The sequence below is a fragment of the Dreissena polymorpha genome, chromosome 1, assembly GCF_020536995.1.
Source record: "Dreissena polymorpha isolate Duluth1 chromosome 1, UMN_Dpol_1.0, whole genome shotgun sequence".
Classification (NCBI taxonomy): Eukaryota; Metazoa; Mollusca; class Bivalvia; order Myida; family Dreissenidae; genus Dreissena; species Dreissena polymorpha.
The window spans coordinates 157,325,557-157,345,617 of record NC_068355.1 but is presented as its reverse complement, the minus strand read 5'-3'; the positions used below and the strand labels follow the sequence as shown (position 1 = coordinate 157,345,617).

General features: G+C 37.1%; 1 protein-coding gene across 2 annotated transcripts in view; it reads left to right on the top strand.

The window, feature by feature from the left end:
* Positions 1–20,061, top strand: part of LOC127857646 (mRNA-decapping enzyme 1B-like) — a 114,396-nt gene extending 94,335 nt beyond the window's left edge. Inside the window, exons 6-11 of one of the 2 annotated variants that reach the window (XM_052394229.1) lie at positions 1,872–1,995; positions 6,505–6,637; positions 7,017–7,797; positions 11,745–11,847; positions 14,932–15,035; positions 15,726–20,061. In XM_052394229.1, the coding sequence (XP_052250189.1) occupies positions 1,872–1,995; positions 6,505–6,637; positions 7,017–7,797; positions 11,745–11,847; positions 14,932–15,035; positions 15,726–15,803 (1,323 nt within the window). In that variant the 3' untranslated portion in view covers positions 15,804–20,061. Of the gene's footprint in view, positions 1–1,871; positions 1,996–6,504; positions 6,638–7,016; positions 7,798–11,744; positions 11,848–14,925; positions 15,036–15,725 lie in introns of both variants that reach the window. The other variant, XM_052394224.1, reaches the window with a different exon arrangement.

Below are 20,061 nucleotides of genomic sequence, written 5' to 3'. Positions count from 1 at the left end.
AGTCCCTTCTTACCGAAAATCAAGTTAAAGCGGATAGTGTCGTCCCTGATAAGCCTGTGCAGACTGCACAGGCTAATCTGGGACGGCACTTTACGTACATGCATTATGCCCAGTTTTGTCAGAACAAGACACATATATCTGGAAATGTACTTCTGTGAAACTCAATAATTTATGATACATACAGAAGAGGACAATGACATAAGAAATAAAATGGTTATTGCAATTTATCAAAAATATTCAAAATGTATGTGAATTCTTACCTGGAATATAGTCAACTGTCTTGGCAGGATATGTCAATGGACTTCAGTTGTACTTGGTTAACAATTTGTAATTGTGAATGGCTTTAAAATTGTGCATCTCTTCTTAATTACACAAATAATTTCTATTGCATCTGGGAATTAGTGTTTCATTTTATTTGGCATCTTTTTGCCAATTTTATAGATTTATATTGTATTTAAGCGCCAAAGATATTTCTGTAGATGAACTGATGGCATGTCTCAAGTCCAGTCAGCGTTAAAGGGATTCAAAGTAATGAAAAACAAATCACAGTTATGTTATTCTTGTTCTGATGAGAATGACATTGATACCTCAGTCCTATGGCATGTATTTAGTGTTAACAATTGGCTGGCAATGATATTAAATAGATGTAAAGGATTATAAATTCATATGCGCCAATTTCACTGCAATTGCTGCAATGGTATGTGAGGTTACTTGAGTTTGCCAAAATATTGAAGAATTTTGTAATAATTTAGAACCTGTTAGTTTTTTGTTACAACTCAAGCATGATTTATATGAACTGTTGTTTTGCTGTTTAAAATGTGCAGTCTCTGGGTGTAAAACATTTGGTAGCAATTATTAAACTGTCAGACTTAAGTGCGAAACTAAAGAATGGAAACCCTCTAAAATTACCAATTTGTTTCTTTTTTACTTAGAAATAGATTTTTCATCAGTTTATACAAGTTTTAATATTTGATGTATAGCGTTCAGAATAACATCTCAGGAACTTAGTTACTTAATTCATTAGTTGTGCAGTCCATGTGTCATGGGATGAAAGCTTTTATTGGTTTAAAACCATCATGCCTTTTGAATATTTTATGACCTGAATTATCTCAACCAAATTTTTTATGGAGAATTTGATTTAGTGTGTAATAGTATTGAGATGCTTCAAGTCAGGTCGTCATAGGCTTCCCAGTTTACATGTTCTCAATAACTCTCACTTTAAAATGATGACATGATTTTAATATTCCCAACTCGATCATGTCTACTTGTTTTATATGCTTGTTCTTAGCAGTGAGAAGAGCAAGCCTGAGCCCATGATTGACCCTACTGTGTTACATGTTTTCCGTACACTTGTTCTAGGGTAGAAAGAAAAGTGAGCCAAATCCCATGATTGACCCTACTGTGGTTACATGTTTTCCATACACTTGTTCCAGGGTAGAAAGAAAAGTGAGCCAAATCCCATGATTGACCCTACTGTGTAATATGTTTTCCATACACTTGTTCCAGGGTAGAAAGAAAAGTGAGCCCAATCCCATGATTGACCCTTCTGTGTAATATGTTTTCCATACGCTTGTTCCAGGGTAGAAAGAAAAGTGAGCCCAATCCCATGATTGACCCTTCTGTGTTACATGTTTTCCATACGCTTGTTCCAGGGTAGAAAGAAAAGTGAGCCCAATCCCATGATTGACCCTTCTGTGTAATATGTTTTCCATACACTTGTTCCAGGGTAGAAAGAAAAGTGAGCCCAATCCCATGATTGACCATACTGTGTTACATGTTTTAAATATGCTTGTTCCAGGGTAGTAAGATGAGTGAGCCCACGCCCATGTTTGATCCTACTGTGTTACATGTTTTTCATACGCTTGTTCCAGGGTAGTAAGAAGAGTGAGCCCAAGCCCATGATTGACAACCCGAATGCATCTGCCACCAAGACCTCTAGTGGCCTGATCAGACCGCGACCATTGAAGATGCCTGACAGTGAACAAAACGAGGCTGGTGAGTCAGGGATATGAGTCTTGCTCTGGGAAAATAAGGTTTAATGCAAATATGTAAAGTGTTGACCCTGATAAGTCCTCACAGGTTAATAAGGAACGACACTTTCCACCTAAACTTGTTTTTTCATGAGAAGATAATTCTTTTACGCAAAAAATACAATATAAGCAGAAAGTTTAATCCCTGATTAGTCTTGGAGAACTGCGCAGGCTAATCTGGGATGACACTGTAGGCTTATGCAATTGGCCCTGTTCATATCAATTAGGCAGTTCATGGCCATATACTTGAAAAATGTCTAAGACATAAGAAGTAAGAATATTGTTCAACTTGAGAAGTAATACTTGAATTGGGTAAAACATTGCTTATGTCATGACATAATAGTTTAAAAAAACAAGAATGCATTAACTTGTTATGGATTATACCAGGTAATATTAAATTGCTACTATTTAGAGAGCTGTTCTAAGAAGAGTATACTTAAATAATATTTCTAAGAATTTGTTTGTTAATATAGGCCCTCAGGGGAATTGCATAAGTCTGTCATTATTTTATATGAGGTTGCATCCTGCGAAAACTGGGCTAAATGAATATGGGTAAAGAGTTGTTTCAGATTAGCCTGTGCAGACCAGGCAAATCATGGTCACCCCTTTTGGCTTTTATGGAAATTTTCACTTGAAGAGTCTCTTCTAAACGAAAATTTAGTCTACGCAGAAGGTGCCATACCTGATACGCCTGTAAGGACTGCACAAGCTGATTTGGGAGGACAACCCACATGCATTAAGCCCAGTTCTCCCAGAACCTTACTTACATGGACATTTATGCTTCTTCCTTCAGCTGAAACAAATTCTCAAGTGCATGGTCTGTTATGAAAAACAATTTTTAGCTCGACTATATATATATTATATATATATATATATAGTGGAGCTATCCTACTCACCCCAGAGTCGGTGTGAGCGTTGGAATGTTAAAGTTTGCATACTACCTCAAATATTTTCTATGTCCCTTGACATATTGCTTTTATATTTTGCATACTTCATTGCTTTTATATTTTGCATACATCTTTACCAACATGACCCCAACCTATAAACAAGAGCAGATAACTGTATCAAGCATTTTATAAGAATTATGGCCCTTTTTTCACTTAGAATATGCATATTATTGATAAATCTATGTTAAAGTTTGCGTACCACCTCAAATATTTTCAAAGTCCCTTGACATATTGCTTTTATATTTTGCATACTTCTTTACCAACATGACCCTAACCTATAAACAAGAGCAGACAACTGTATCAAGCATTTTGTAAGAATTATGGCCCCTTTTCCATTTAGAATATGCATATTCTTGATAAATCTATGTTAAAGTTTGCGTACCACCTCAAATATTTTCAATGTCCCTTGACATATTGCTTTCATATTTTGCATACTTCTTTACCAACATGACCCCAATCTATAAGCAAGAGCAGACAACTGTATCAAGCATTTTTTAAGAATTATGGCCTTTTTTTGTCTTAGTTACTTTGAATATTTTGTTAAATTATGTGTTTAGATCCACTTTACTTCCAAAGTATCAAGGCTATTGCTTTGAAACTTCAAATATTGTCTTACTATCATGAGGGTACTGTACCTGGCAAGTTGACTTTGACCTTGACCTTTGAATGATCTTGACTCTCAAGGTCAAATTAATAAATTTTAATTAAATTGCCATAACTTCTTTATTTATGATCAGATTTTATTCTTACTTTGACAAAACAACACTTACCTGACATACCACAATGGACTCCACCCAAACCATACCCCACCCCCCAACCCAGAATCCCGCCCCCCCCCCCAAAAAAAAATTTAATAAAAAAAAAATTCCCTTTTTTTTTATTTTTGAAAGATCATCTAATAAATGACCACACCCTCACATTATACCCTCCTCTCCACCCCCACCCCCCCCCCCCCCCAACCCAAAAAGATTTTTTTCTTTGAAACATGGTTAAAAAACAAAAATATATTTATTTTATTTTTGAAGGACCTTCTAACCATCCCAACCAAGCTATTGCTATCAAACTGAAATAAAATCTTATTACTTTGCTTTATGTCTTCACAAATGTTCAATAGATTGTGGAAAATATACCTGAACTCAGAATCGTCTATAAAGTACAACTTCTTTAAAACATAAGCGATCAGTATGTTTCAATTATGGTCCTCTTCCACTTAGAATATGACTATATTACCTTTACCTTATTGAATATGAACAATTTCCATGATGGCTTACGTTATACTGTCAAGCACTCGAATAGTTGAGCGCGCTGTCCTCTGACAGCTCTTGTTTATTAACTCTTAAAAATGGCGTTATATGAAACGTTTTGTCAACTTTCCTGTTTTTAAAACCACTTTATGGGTGTGAGTTTTATAGAATATGTGTGAAAGCAACTTAATTCATGTTCTGTAAAATTAGTGAAACGTTGAAGTGACTCTTTGAAGTATCAATTTAAGATCAGAATCAGTATGACCTTGCTCTAGAAAAGACACACATGTTATGTAAATAGAGAATAATAGGTTAGTGTTGATTATAGATCAGGTTTATCATGCGAGGCTTAGAAAACAAAAAGCACGAGCCTTGGCGAGTGCTTTTTCGTTTTCGTGCCGAGCATGATATACCTGATCTATAATCAACACTAACCTATTATTCTATTTATCCCACTTTTTATTCAGTAAACTTTTTTTATTTAAACAAAATAAGTTTTCATGAGTGTTTGTCGTACTTTGATAATGACTGTAGTGTAACCAAGGTCAGTGTATTACTCCGCGTTCCAAAAATAACCGCTGATCAAATAATCATTTTTTTTTAATCAGAATATCGTTCTGTAACAAAGTGTCGAGCGTTATTAATTACAATTTTAATCATATTGAATTGCAAATCTTTAAGTTTTATGATATCAATATGACATTAAGTTGTTATATACAAGGAACTACATTTGTTTACAACGTAGCCTAACACCACACACAATTCACTTTCGATATCCAACTATCGAGTCGATCACGAGGTGCACAATATTTGCTTCTTTGTTATAATATGTGGTTATTCGTGACGAAATAACAAAGATTACTTGGATTTAAGCTAATTATATACATTAACATTTTGAATGTTGAAAGTGGCACCAAAGAATTGTGAGGCAAAGTTGTTCGAACTAGAGAAAGACATTTGCTGGTGAAGTGACTGGGTGGGGCGAACATCAAGATCAACTTGTTCGACGATAGACAGTGGTTGTCTAGGCTGCATTTCGGCTATAGTTTCGGTGCATGAAGGTGAACAAGAGGAATCTGTTGGATTGTTACATTTACTGGACTGAGCAAGAATGATCACTGTTGCTGCTGTTCAACAGATATGTTGGAATAATTGGTTATGGACTGGACATTTTTGTGCCCTGTTATGGCCATGGTTTCAGTGGCTGGAATGTTTGCATTTCGAAGTTTTTGGACCAGTAATTTGCGAACTGAGTGGTTCGTTATTCTCTTGTGCTTGAGAAAGCCGGCGTCTTTTGCCATGGCCTTCAGCATCTGACCTAACTTGTTGACACCCAATTGTTGACGCAAGAATCACCGGGATGCAGTGTCATTTGTGCGTATTGCCAGGTAGAAAAGATGCTTTGAAGAAAAATCAGATGGACGCATATCCGAGTACAGCTTGTAAATGAACACAGGATTTCTTGGTCCAGACGATTGTTTTCTACGGTCAAAGGGGAGCAACTCGAACTGACTTCTTCAAAGGGGAGCAACAACAACAGAACCTATTTGCATAGTGTTAAATTTACCTAATACTAGGTTTTAATGACAATAAATGCCAAAAAACTCGTTTTTTGCTACTTTCCTTGTTTTAAAGTCATTAAGATTGACACACATTTGAGATTGTTTTTATTATTGATGCACTTGGCAAATACAGGTGACGAGGTGCGTGGGAAAAAGTAGTCCCGGTTCGGCAGTTGATGACGTCATTTCGTGCCATTGATTATAGCCTTGCCGTTGATTATAGATGAAATTTAATCAACTGGGCTTTAATCAACCGATTTCGCTGTAAAAGTGGGATAAATGAGACGTGTTCTGTGAAAAAATGGGCTTACTGTGTGTAAAGTGTCATCAATGATTAGTAAGTGCAGTCTTCACTAGCTTATCAAAAATGACACTTTCTGCCAACAGTGGATTTTCATTTAGAAGAGATTTCCTTTAAATGAAAAATTCCATAAAAGTGGAAAGTGTCGTCCCTGATAAGCTTGTGCAGACTTCACAGGCTAATCTGGGACAATGTTTTAAGCTCCTGCTTTAACCCATATTTTCTCAGGAGACTTCACTGATCCAACAGAGAAAACAGCAAAAGTCTTTTATTCATTTTTAAGAGTTCTTTTCTGCATACTGCCTATGATTTTTGTTTGTTAGCTTGTAAGCTGCTAACAGTATTTCTATTATTTTGCCATCATTGTAAGATTCAAGAAAAAAATGCATATGAAAAATATTTGTGATTGCTGTGTTGTAGAGGATTGTGATCCAGTGACGCCAGGTACCGGGGTGATCAGTCTGGATGCACTTTTCCGCACAGCCAGTCTCCAACAGGGAACCAGCTCACAAAAACAGCCGGGCACCGGTCAGCCACAGAAACACAGTGAAGGGTTGGTACCCAGCACCCTCTTGCAAAATACGTCCCTTGCAGTGTGTACTGTATAAGAGGTTAAAATGTATTTGAGCATTGCTCTGATAAAACATTCTTAAATGCATGTGTGTTAAGTGTCAACCCAGATGAGCTTGTGCTGTCTGCACAGTATGATCAAGGATAACTATTTCCACCTTAACTTGACTTTTGCTAAGAAAAGATTACCTTTAAATGAGAAATGACTTAAAAGTGGAAAGTTTTGTCCCTGATTAGACTTGTGGACTGCACAGGCTTATCTGGGGCAATACTTTACGTGCATGCGTTTTCTCAGAGCATGGCTCATCTATTTAAATGCTTTGTGCCGGTATGCATGTTCTGTTATTGTATTTCTGTTTAAGGTTTTTCTCGGATCAACGCATGCACCGCTCTATCTCCATGACTTCAACCACCAGCACGTTGGTTGGAGCGGACAACACAGCGGGGGATGACACTGATAGCCTGCCTCCCCTACTCAAACATATCATGTCCACGGGGTCCATGGTGGAGGAAATAGAGCGCCAACAACAGGGGGTGGGGCGTGTTGGTCCCACGGGGAAACCGGGCCTGGCCCTGCTCGGCCCCTCTGGTGATTACGCTCCCCGTGACAGCCTGGTGCCCAGCTTGCCTGACCTCAGTCAGCCCCCGCCGAACCACCCGGCCTACAGGGGAACCTCACCCCAGGCCCCACCCAACCCTTCCAAGAAATCACCCACCAGTGTTCAAGGGCAGCAGATTAGAAGTGAGATGTCAAAGTCTAGATCCTCTCCCCCTGATGTGACCTCAAATCCGGGGGTGCCTGACGTTGCGCCTCACATCCTGTCCAGCAATCTCTTGCCTGTGTTCTCTAGTCTTGCCAACACTTCCCAGCCATCCACCACCACCTCCAAGGCACTGTCATCATCCTTGGTCACTCATCCGGTGCGTGGGGTATCTTCCAGTGCTGTAAGACCTAATATGAACCCCCGCGGGGACGCTGATATGTCCTACAGGGATACAGTGGATCCCTCGCCGGTTTTGAAATCTGCTCCTCTTCTGACCCCAGGGGAACTTCTGAATTCATCGTCATCATCGCTAGCATCATCAACATTGGCAGCATTTCTTACAACAACCACATACAGCACTTCTGTGTCACAGGAAAATGTGAGTCTCTTTATCGTCACAATTGTTATGTCCCCCACTATAGTAGTGGGGGACATATTGTTTTTGCCTTGTCTGTTGGTTTGTTGGCAGTGCCCCAGATAATTATTTGGGAAATAGGGTTTTCACCCATTGATTTAAAAAAATAGGGTGATTTCAGTCTTGAAATAGGGTGAAATGAGTCATAAGAATTCGTACCTTAAAATCTTTGCTGCTTTCCCCGTTGAATAAAGGCCAATCTTCCAGGTCAATACAACTTTAAACTGTTTTAATAACTGTCATAAACTGATGTTTCATAACATCTTTAGTTCTTGAAACTGTGCATAATATAAACATCAAACTTAAAAAATCAATAACACGAATTATTTGTCACTTAATGGCTCTTGCTTTCTTGGTTCAATAAGTTTGCGATGGATTGATATTTTGGCGCAACAATCGCGGACGTCTTTCGACCTCTTCGACATTTTTATTTCGCATCGTTGTAGAAACTGAAAGAACAGACGCTTTACAAAATACATGCACAAAGAGCGGCATATTAAATCAGATTGAAAACGCATGTTTGTCGTAAATAATTTGGTCAGATGCTGTAATTAACAATGAAATCTAGTCCGCAGAGAGTTTGAATAACTTTGATTGTTTTTCTGCTCCTTCATCCAGACGCTTGCTGAATTAAAGCGACGTCGCAGTAAGATAATAATTGCAAAGAGGATATACCGAAAATGAGCAAAGAATTTTTTATTGAAGCTATTGTATCGTACGCATTGAATTTTAGGAATGTGCGTAAAAGTCAAATTGGTTGCGTTTTCAATACGCATGATATTGTATTTCTTTGCGTTTTTAAAACATTTTAATAGGGTGAAAGACGCGCATACGCAGCTTATCTGGGGCACTGTTTGTTGGTCTGTTGGTTTACGCCAACTTTAACATTTGCAATAACTTTTGCAATATTGAAGATAGCAACTTGATATTTGGCATGCATATATATCTCATGGAGCTGCACATTTTGAGTGGTGAAAGGTCAAGGTCATCCTTCAAGGTCAAAGGTCAAATATATGGGTCAAAATCACTCATTTAATGTACACTTTTGCAATATTTCAATATTCAAGATAGCAACTTGATATTTGGCATGCATGTGTATCTCATGGAGCTGCACATTTTGAGTGGTGAAAGGTCAAGGTCATCCTTCAAGGTCAGAGGTCAAATATATGTGGACAAAATCGCTCATTTGATGAGTACTTTTGCAATATTGAAGATAGCAACTTGATATTTGGCATGCATGTGTATCTCATGGTGCTGCACATTTTTAGTGGTGAAAGGTCAAGGTCATCCTTCAAGGTCAAATATATTGGTCAAAATTGCTCATGTAATGTCTTTTCTGCAATATTGAAGCTAGCAATTTTATATTTGACATGCATGTGTATCTTATGGAGCTGCACATTTTGAGTGGTGAAGGGTCAAGGTCATTCTTCAAGGTCAAACGTCATATACGGGGACATAGTGTTTCACAAACACATCTTGTTTTAATTAAAATAGTTTTATGTTTTATGTTTTTCTCTGGTAGACCCGGAGATTAAGCATTTCATTCCCATATGGTAATCCTCTCTTGTGACCTGCCATTCAGTAACCAATCATACTGTATTTGGAAATTATTTAAACTTATTTTGTTGTAATGTTGTAGTAATTGTCCAGTAATTTTTAGCTCACCTGTCACGAAGTGACATGGTGAGCTTATGTGACCGTGTGATGTCCGGCGTCCGTTGTGTGTGTGTGCGTGTGTGTGTGCGTCCGTCAACAATTTTATTTGTGTAGACAGTAGAGGTCACAGTTTTCATCCAATCTTGATGAAATTTGGTCAGAATGTTTATCTTGATAAAATCTGGGTTGGGATTGTATTTGGGACATTCGGGGTCAAAAACTAGGTCACTAGGTCAAAAACTAGGTCACTAGGTCAAATAATAGAAAAACCTTGTATAGACAATAGAGGTCACAGTTTTCATCCAATCTTTATGAAATTTGGTCAGAATGTTTATCTTGATAAAATCTGGGTTTGGATTGTATTTGGGTTATCTGGGGTCAAAAACTAGGTCACTAGGTCAAAAACTAGGTCAAATAATAGAAAAACCTTGTGTAGACAGTAGAGGTCACAGTTTTCATCCAATCTTTATGAAATTTGGTCAGAATGTTTATCTTGATAAAATCTGGGTTGGGATTGTATTTGGGTCATCTGGGGTCAAAAACTAGGTCACTAGGTCAAAAACTAGGTCAAAAATTAGAAAAACCTTTTGTAGACAGTAGAGGTCACAGTTTTCATCCAATCTTTATGAAATTTGGTCAGAATGTTTATCTTGATAAAAGCTGGGTTGGGATTATATTTGGGTCATTTGGGGTCAAAAACTAGGTCACTAGGTCAAAAACTTGGTCAAATAATAGAAAAACCTTGTGTAGACAATAGAGGTCGCAGTTTTCATCCAATCTTTATGAAATTTGGTCAGAATGTTTATCTTGATGAAATCTGGGTTGGGATTGTATTCGGGTCATCTGAGGTCAAAAACTAGGTCACTAGGTCAAATAATAGAAAAACCGTCAACAATTTGTTTGTGTAGACAGTAGAGGTCACAGTTTGCATCCAATCTTCATGAAATTTGGGACATCTGGGGTCAAAAACTAGGTCACTAGGTCAAAAACTAGGTCACTAGGTCAAATAATAGAAAAACCTTGTATAGACAATAGAGGTCACAGTTTTCATCCAATCTTTATGAAATTTGGTGAGAATGTTTATCTTGATGAAATCTGGGTTGGGATTGTATTTGGTTAGTCAGGTGAGCGATTCAGGGCCATCATGGCCCTCTTGTTTAATTATTTATATGATGGGTTATTTTATGCAGAAATAAATTGTGCTCTTGCATAACTTGCATAACTTCACACATTTAGGGGCTAGTAAAAAGACATGTAGCTCATGATTCTTAAATAACCCTCATCATGTGCAAAATGGATCTTATGTCATATGAGGCCAGCTTTGCTCCCCTTATGTGGGGATTTGTCATTTTATTAACCAGGTTTTCTGAAGGAAAAAACTGGTTATTAGATTGGCGAATGCGGGCGGGCTGGCTGGCGGGCGGGCGGAACAAGCTTGTCCGGGCCATAACTATGTCGTTCATTGTCAGATTTAAAATCATTTGGCACATTTGTTCACCATCATTGGACGGTGTGTCGCGCGAAATAATTACGTCGATATCTCCAAGGTCAAGGTCACTCTTTGAGTTCAAAGGTCAAAAATGGCCATAAATGAGCTTGTCCTGGCCATAACTATGTCATTCATTGTGAGATTTTAAAATCATTTGCCACATTTGTTCACCATCATTGGACGGTGTGTCGCACGAAAGAATCACATCAATATCTCCAATGTCAAGGTCGCCACGACTAAAAATAGATTTTTTAAAAAAAACAAACTTACAAAGGGGGTTAATTTTGTTTGTTCATTTCAAAAGTTCAGTTTGAGTTTTCTCCCTTTATCAGATTTTTTTTCACAATGAAAACCTGGTTTTGTGACAATTTTGTCCCTTGTTTCTGTTATTTCTGTGACCTTGTGTGTTCTCCCTTTGGTTTAAGTAGGGCAGTTTTCAGTTAGTTTGTAAACCAGCTGATCCGAAAAAGTGTGTGTAGTTTAACTGACCATAATTACTGACAAAAATACTGTTAAATATGGCAAAAAATCTAAATAAACTGAAAAGCAAAAATGTCTATGTGTATTTTCTAATAGTGCTGTATTCGGATTCAAAAAATGTTCTGTTTGACCAGTCATTGATATCCCAAAACCTGCTGTTGCATTTTTATTTTATTTGTTATTGCATATAAAGCGTTATTTTCCAGACAGTTCATGTATCTATGAAATTTACAAGAATATTATATATATGAGTCCTATATTGAAAGTGCATTATTTCTGTTTCCAGTACCCACTTTCCCTGGCAGCTGCCTCACTGACTACAGAGCTCCTCTCCCCGATGGCTTTCCTTTCCTCCACACAGAAGGCTTCTCCAGTCACAGTCAGACAAGGTGAGCCAGTTTCTCTCAGGCTACCATCTACTAATATAATTGTGGTTGGGATTCATCCTACTCTTGAACCAGTCTCTCAGAGGCTACACTACTGAATTACTCGGGTTGGGATTAATCCTCATCTTGCACCAGTTTTTCAGAGGCTACTTTCTAAACAATGTGGTTTTATGTGAATCGTTTTACCATCTTAAAATCAAGTCAATGTGAAATTTACATGAATGTCAAATCTCCATCTTATTGTCAATTCATCTAGTTCATACTTTGACAAGCTCTAGTAATACTTGGACAAGCTCTAGTTCATACTTGGACAAGCTTTAGTACATACTTGGACAAGCTCGAGTTCATACTTGGACAAAAATGCTTTAAAACAAGAATAATTTAAGCCAAGCTCTAGGAAAATGGGCCTTAATGCATATTCGCAAAGTGTCATCCAATGTTAGCCTGTGCTTTCTGCAAAGGCTTATCAGAGACGACACTTTCCGCTTTTATGGTGTTTTTTTTCTTAACAAGGAAGTCATACATGCCATACGTCCCGGATCGTCCAGGACAGTCCCGGAAATGCATACCCTGTCCCGCAGTCCCGGAAATTTGTCAAATTTCCCGGATTTCAGTAAAACCTGTATGTCCCTTATCTTAGCATGCAAATCTGTCCTTGCCACTGATACTGCGTCATCTCCAAAGCAATGCCTGTCCGATAAGGCAAAAACGCTACGTGTCAAAATCGATCAATTAACGGGGGGTCCTATAATCTTGTCCATTGTCTCGTAATCACAGTCAAACAAAAGGGGTTAAATCGTTGTGAATTGGCTTGCTCAAATTTGATGGCTGTGTAGTTTTAACGGATTACGCGATGCACATTCATGAATGAATCCAGTTTCACCCGGATGTTCGCGTCAGATTCATTCACACTCATATTGCGACAAACAACACGCCTTTACGCTCAGCGCATACAATGTAAGTTGTAATAGTTTGACGTCATAGCTAACACCGCGCGCGCCACCCATGACAACGTCTGAATTCATCACCGTGTTACACGCAGTCCACGTTTTAAGTGTATACAGTGACTGAAAATTAAATAAGCACTGAACTATCTCATGTTTACAGTCCAACCCCTACTTCCGGTCACCCCTCATCGCCGGTCACCCCGTGTAGGCGGCCAGTCTGTGCCGCGACCGTCGATAAACACTATATAATGAACCCCTCTTAAGCGGTAACCCCGTTTCTCCGGCCAGTGGCCAGCAATTTTGCATCCCAAATGTTAAATTCCCCCCATATGAGTGGTCACGCGCAAGTAAGTCAGTCATGTTCATTGGAAAAATTACACAGACGCAACGGCGAAAAAATCGATACGTACTTCAAGTCTGCGGTTTAGGCTCTGTAGTAATGAAGCATGATGTGTGATAAACATTTTGACAGCCAGTTTGCAAATTGCAATTTATTAGCGGCGGATTATCGGGTTATCGGGTTTAAAGCAATATGCGACCGTTTGATCTTTTTGTTTCCGCACGTGCGAATATCACCTATTATTACTGGAAAGGAGATTCTTAATTTAAAATTTATTATTTGTAGCTCATACTATTTCAAGCACACATTTATGACAATTATCGGCTAATTAAAAGTTAAAAAGAACAACAAAACTTTTAACCGAAATCAACTGATCTACATGTTCTCTGTGCTACAAAGTTTTTATCCAAAAATTAATACACGCATGCTTTCGAACAATGGGTATGGCTTGACATTGTACATTGGTGCATAATTTTCGCGCGCTTTTGTCGGGACAAAGGAAATACACGATGCTCGAATTTGTAAACTTCTCGTAAACATTAAACAATCGGGAGTGTGTTTCGGATTACAAATTATTATTCTCATTTGGGAATAAAACAAAACATTTATATTTGTTTTATATTTACAATGATTTCAATATTAATTTTGATAAAACCCTTTACGCGGCGAAAAAATGTTTTTATAATATTATGCATGAAACGCACGATTACCAGGAGGATTACACCCGGTTGCTATTATAAGTCTCTTAAGTCACTGGCCACGATTTTATCGTGAAGGAGATCACTGTCGGGATCAATTCGTGCGGTAGGTATTCAAAGCCATAAGACTCCAATAAACCGATTAAATTATCGATTTATAGTGACACGGGAGTTATTTACGCATAACTGATTCACAACTGTTCCCATCTTAAGTGCATTGGGGCCATACAACGCGCATTGTGTAAACAATGAATCCTGAGAATGATTCCTTTTCATTGACTTGATTCTGATGATGATGATATTGATGATGATTAGAAAGATGAATAGAATATTTTTTGAATGAAAATGTTGTCTTATAGCTGATTTCAGAAAGGAAGAAATAAAATTATTTTAAGTCTATACATTGTTTAGTACATGTACACATATTTACCATTTTGTTTATACAAAAATTGAACAGTTGACCATGCACTCATCAACTCCAGACTCCCTATGACCCAACCCCCTCATAAGAGGCCACCCCGCTTAAGCAGCCAATATGGCTGTTTCCCTTGACTGGCTGCTTAAGAGGGGTTGGACTGTATATACATGTGCTCTTTTCAAACACGCAAAACACGTGGCTTGTATCTAGTAACGGATGTAGAAATGTTTAATTTGTCAATTGTTTAAGCAATTTACGATGTTAATTATAATTTATTCTTCTTGTTTAAATAACGTTTTTTTTGTGCATTGATCTTAAATGTGTTTATTCCAGGTAAGTTACATCAGTAATTTAACTAATTGGATATCGCGAGAAAAATGCGTACCAAAAATACATGTATGACTTCATATATCGCTATTTGTATACATGTCCCGGAAAATCGGCAAATGTCCCGTAAAATTTAGCACAATGTCCCGGAATCGGTCTGAAAATTTATGGCATGTATGAGGAAGTCTTGTGTTAGGTTAGCAAAAATCCAGTTTATTCTGAAGTGTTGTTCCAGTTTGAAAAGGCTAATATTGGATGACAATGTATGCAAGTGCTTTAAGCTACATATTCCTAGAGCAGGGCTCATTTTAAGGCTTAAGGCTGATCTCACCCTTGTGTTACCACTTCAAGTTTCAGGTGCCAGTGTCGACTCACAGTACAGAAGCAAGGACTCTGATATCCTTCCAGTGGCAGCTCTCACCAAGGAACAACTACAACAAGCTCTTTTGTATTTATTAAAGGCAAGTTTTAGTTGGTACATTTATGGGGCTTGCTTGTTTTTAGTTCAAAAGTCTCGACTATCAGGGTCAAGTTTAAAACTGGAACATGCAAGTTCAAACACAAGATATCTAGGTTAATCATGGCGAAACTTGTGAACATGCCAGACGCTGACTCAACATAAAACTTACAAATGATTGGCATCATGCGAAAATGGGTCTTATGCCATAGGTGGCCAGCGTAGCTCCAGATTATGCAAGCGTGCAATATTTGCAGGACCTACATTATGTGTTTGTATGTCAGAAAAGGTTTCAGGGTCTCATTAGGAATCAGGTTGGCTTCAGTCCACACTGGTCTGGAGCTACCATTCATGCATATGGCATAAGACCCATTTTTGCATGACAGGGCTTGTATGCCCTTTATACTGCTGAGATTTTCAATATTACAATTTTCTTTATTCTTATCAAATACAAAATAAATAGTCCTATCAATTAGGATTATGGTGCACCGAAAAGTTGGTTGTTGGTATCAATGCCAATTGAAATTTTTACCCAGTCCAGTTTAAATAAAGTGTTTGACTTCTTCTTAGTATAATTTGGTATTAATTCATTTGTGTTGCTTCTTTGTATAAATGGCATAAGTGTTTCAAACGTTTTTCACAGATCATAATGATCTAATCACAGAGAACATAACTTTACTTTTGCTTGTTTCAGAATGACAGTAGTTTTATCACCACTATACACGAAGCGTACTTGAAGAGTTTGAGAGAACTGTCGGGCGGGAAAACTTAGCACCTTACTATACGTCAGTTTTCGGATTATTGTGTTTATTTGTGTGCTCCTACCAACAACTTAGGGAAGAGATGGTGTTGCACGAAGTGTTGGCCTTGTCTTTTGTAATGTTAAGAATTAAATCATCTGACATGTTCAATGCATGATTTTGTCCAGCATAAAGAATAAATAAAGTAATGGGCATCGATGATGTTAACATACATTTTCTAGTTTTGGGTTTTATTTAAAATGTAAACTTCCTTTGATTTTATTGTATCTCTGTGACAATCTTCCAACAGTATTCTCCCCTTTATTTTGGGGTCTGTCACGTGTATCAGCTAGTGATGCTGTAATGACATAGTTCTGTACATGGCATGTTCATTGAGGGAAATCAATGCATTTATCATAACACAAAGACATCAACAGTATATGGTTAGGTTTGGTGAATCAATAACTGCCATAGGAACTGCATTATGCAAAAAAGGGTTTAATGCCATATGGGGCCAGAGTAGCTCCAGACCTGTCTGCATGTCCATGAAGTCTGGTAAGGAGCTACCCTGTCCACTAATGAGACCATGAATTTGTGCGGACTTTATTGTGGACAGCGTAAGACCTGGCCAGAATGTGAGATTGTGTAGGCTGGGCTGGAGCTATACTCACATCATATTGCATTAGACCCATTTTTTTCACATTTCACTGGTCTATATACCATGGAGTTTACTGACAGAAGATGCATAAAGAGTTATGTGCCATGAACAATTGCATCGACATTGGAACAATGTCGTTCAAAGTCAGTTTCCAATCATATTTTTGCTATTGTGTTTAAATTATTTGCTATGAACACAATGCTTAATTTATGTGCAATTCTTCATTCTGATCTATATCATATTGTACACAGTTTGCATGCCATGTTTATTCATTTCCTTTGTCAATATCTTGCTGTAGAGTTTTCAAGCCATTGGATTATGCATAACAAAATGTTTATGCATTTTAATGCATAGTTATTAAATACAGATGCTACAAAATGTATTTTTAAAACAATAAATAACTTGGGTACCCATGTTTTTTTTTTTATGGTTATAAAGTATTTCTTGCATAATGCAAAACAATAAGTATGGCAATGCATGTAGAAAGGGCCGTCTATTTCATATCAGTGAACACCATGTTAATCAGAGAACAGATCAAAATGAATGCAAACAATTATGTTGCAACGTAGAGCTGTAACGATTTGGTTCGATGCATCGAAAAACCTGTTCAACGCCGCCGATTCTATTTCGATACCAATACGGCCAATATCGATTCGATTCAATGCAATTCCGATTGATCTGTATTTTAAAACCTTACTTTCCAAATCCGTCGTCTAAACTGTCTTGTTATTTGTAATACGTCTTGTGATTGGTCAGTAGCCAATATGGCATCCAATGAATGAATGAATAACATGCTGAGCATTACATCACCCATAAAATGGCTTCTTAAACCACGCTGAAAGACGCACCGTCAAAATTAAAATCAAAAGTTATGGTATGAGAACATCTTGGGTTTCGCGATGGTTGTGATGCAAAGGCAACTTGCAAAACGTGTTTTGTTGACGTAAGTTGAAATCAGTCAGTTTGTTTGTTTACTTAACTGTGCGCATTCTGTTAAGAAGTCAACTGGAAGTTGTTTCAATATATACTTACATGTTTGTTTGTGTTGTGTTTTTCTGTTAAACACATGTGATACATTGTGCATTCTATGTAATTTAAGAATAACTCAACAGGAAGTTTTGTTCAATAAATGTGTAACTTATAAAACAATGTTCCCTTTTTAATTGTATTTCAAAAATGAAACACTTTAAATGTACAACATAATAACTTAATAAGTTAATAACAAATACCAAAAATATTAATTCATGCCCTAGACAAACCAAACATGAAATAATTTGCAAAATAAGCTGCAAATAGTTTAATTTGAATAGAATCGAAAATAATCAAATCGGACCATTTGGTATCGAAATCGAATCGAATGATGAGTGAATCGTTACAGCTCTATTGCAACGCAGAGCATTTGTTACCAGATGTTTACACAGTAGGTAGATATGCCAAGTAATTGTGCTTATAAATTATATATACTGCTGTCGCAAGTGATGTAGGTTTGCTTCAGTACTTTATAGGAATTGTTAAGATTGTGAACGTGCAATGGTCAGTCAGTTGGTCTTTCGTCAGGTCTGGTTGTCCGTAGACCTTTTGTTTGTAAGTAATGTCTACTCTAGAGAACACTTTGACATACAAAGATCTTCTGTAGATACATGGACATTGGCATGATGGTTACTGGGGAGAAAAGGAAGAGGTAAACAGGTCAAAGGGTAATGTCATAAGATCTTGTCACAGTAAATTTGTGTCTGCAAGATTTCTTTAAAATGCTTTGACCGGATGATACGAAAATTGGTTACTTTTAAAAAGGGAAGAACCAGATTCCAGGTCAAATGTCAAGGTCAATGGGTCTTGTAAAATGCAATTGGTGCCCCACAATATATAAGGAATTTAAATGATCAAATAAATTGGTGAGCTGGTTGGTCTTGAAGAAGGATAACCCCTAATGAGTTTGAAATCAAGACATCTAAGGTCAAGGTCACACGGACAACTGTGCTACAAGCTAGGGGGCATACATGTTTTGCAAATATCTCTGGTTAAATTTTTGTACAGTTGATGTAATTTTATGTGTCAATGTCATAGTTATATTGGTAAGATTAACACTGGTATTTGTCGTGGTTTTAGTTTTGTTGACCGTAAATATTGTGTCTTATTATGTCCATGCCATGATAATGATGCATTGGCTATTGGGCATATAGTGTAAACACTGTTGCTGTGTATGTGTTAGTATTTTGTGTAGGACATTTCGTGCCCTTCTCATAACTTTGGCCAAAATTATGGGGTTTCAAATTAAATTGTCACAAATAATCAGCTTATCAAGACAACATGTTGTGTGCAAAACCATGTTGCTTGTTAATAGTTAAAAGAGGACTTGTTGTGTGCAGAAACCATGGCGCTTGCTTGAAGGTCAAGGTCACTTTGGATGCTTTAAGTTTCTTGATTGTAATTATATGGTCATAGTGATAGTAGATACTCATGTGACTGTCATTTATATTTCTGTATAGTGCATTTGCAAAAAAAGTCATCCTTTTAAGAAGACATGTTCCTCATTTGAACCTCAAGGTCACAATTGTGAAATAGGCTTTAGGTGCAGTATCAGTTTAAAAGCACTGGTGCATACATGCTGGGTTCAAAGTATACATATTTGTTACACGACACTTGTCACAGTTGCGTCCAGTAACATAGAGCCGGGCCATATGTTTCTTCGGAAACATTTCTACGATGAATATTTGTGTTTGAGTTTAATTATATTGATGTTTTACTGTAAAAAGTCATTGTTCTATTCATGATTCCCTCAAATGTTTTAGTATTATGCTTGTCTTAATTAAATATGTTAAACTCGTGAAAGATTTATTGTTTTGAAATAGACAGTGCTATGTTTTTGCTATGTTTATATTGTTTTTATTAAACTCACATAATAATTGTTAAATGAACAGAAATTACTGTTTGCAGAAAAGTCAAGGGAAGTGGCTTTCTCTTAAATTATTGATTTACATGCATTTTAAAAGTTACTTCCCTTTTATATTTTATTTATGAAATTTTGCATAATCTTGTAGCTGTGTTTTATTATTTAGTCTTGTATTTTTTATGTGATCTCATATTCATCAGTGTGAGATTACATTGGGATCTTTCATGGAAGGATTTTAAATTCTGTGAGTTTAGTGTGAGTATTGCCAATGTCTGATCCTTAGTTTGTCTAGTGTTATAAGGATTAACTTTATCAGAATGCATGGTTGGTCAGAATTGTAATTTTGTTGGTGCATAAATCATATGTGACATATCATACAAAATGCGCTTTAGAACCTTTTGCATGTTTTTCATTTCTTGTATTATTTATAATGCTGCTAGTATAATTGTTACATAAATGACAGTAAACTTTGAACTTCATATGTAAAAAGTTCAGATCCAGCACCATGGCCTTTAGTAAGAGCAATTTAATAAAGGCTTTTGTAAGAGGTATACACAAATACATGTATAACCGACCCTTCAAATAAAGCCATGGGGGTATATAAAGAGTATGTTAAGTCTTCAGTTAGAGTACAAATGCCTTCAGTGAAAGTCAAAACATGGGACTTCTGTTTAAGTCAATACATGGGGCTTCGGTAAAAGTCAAAACATGGGCATTCATTTTAAGTCAATAAATTGGC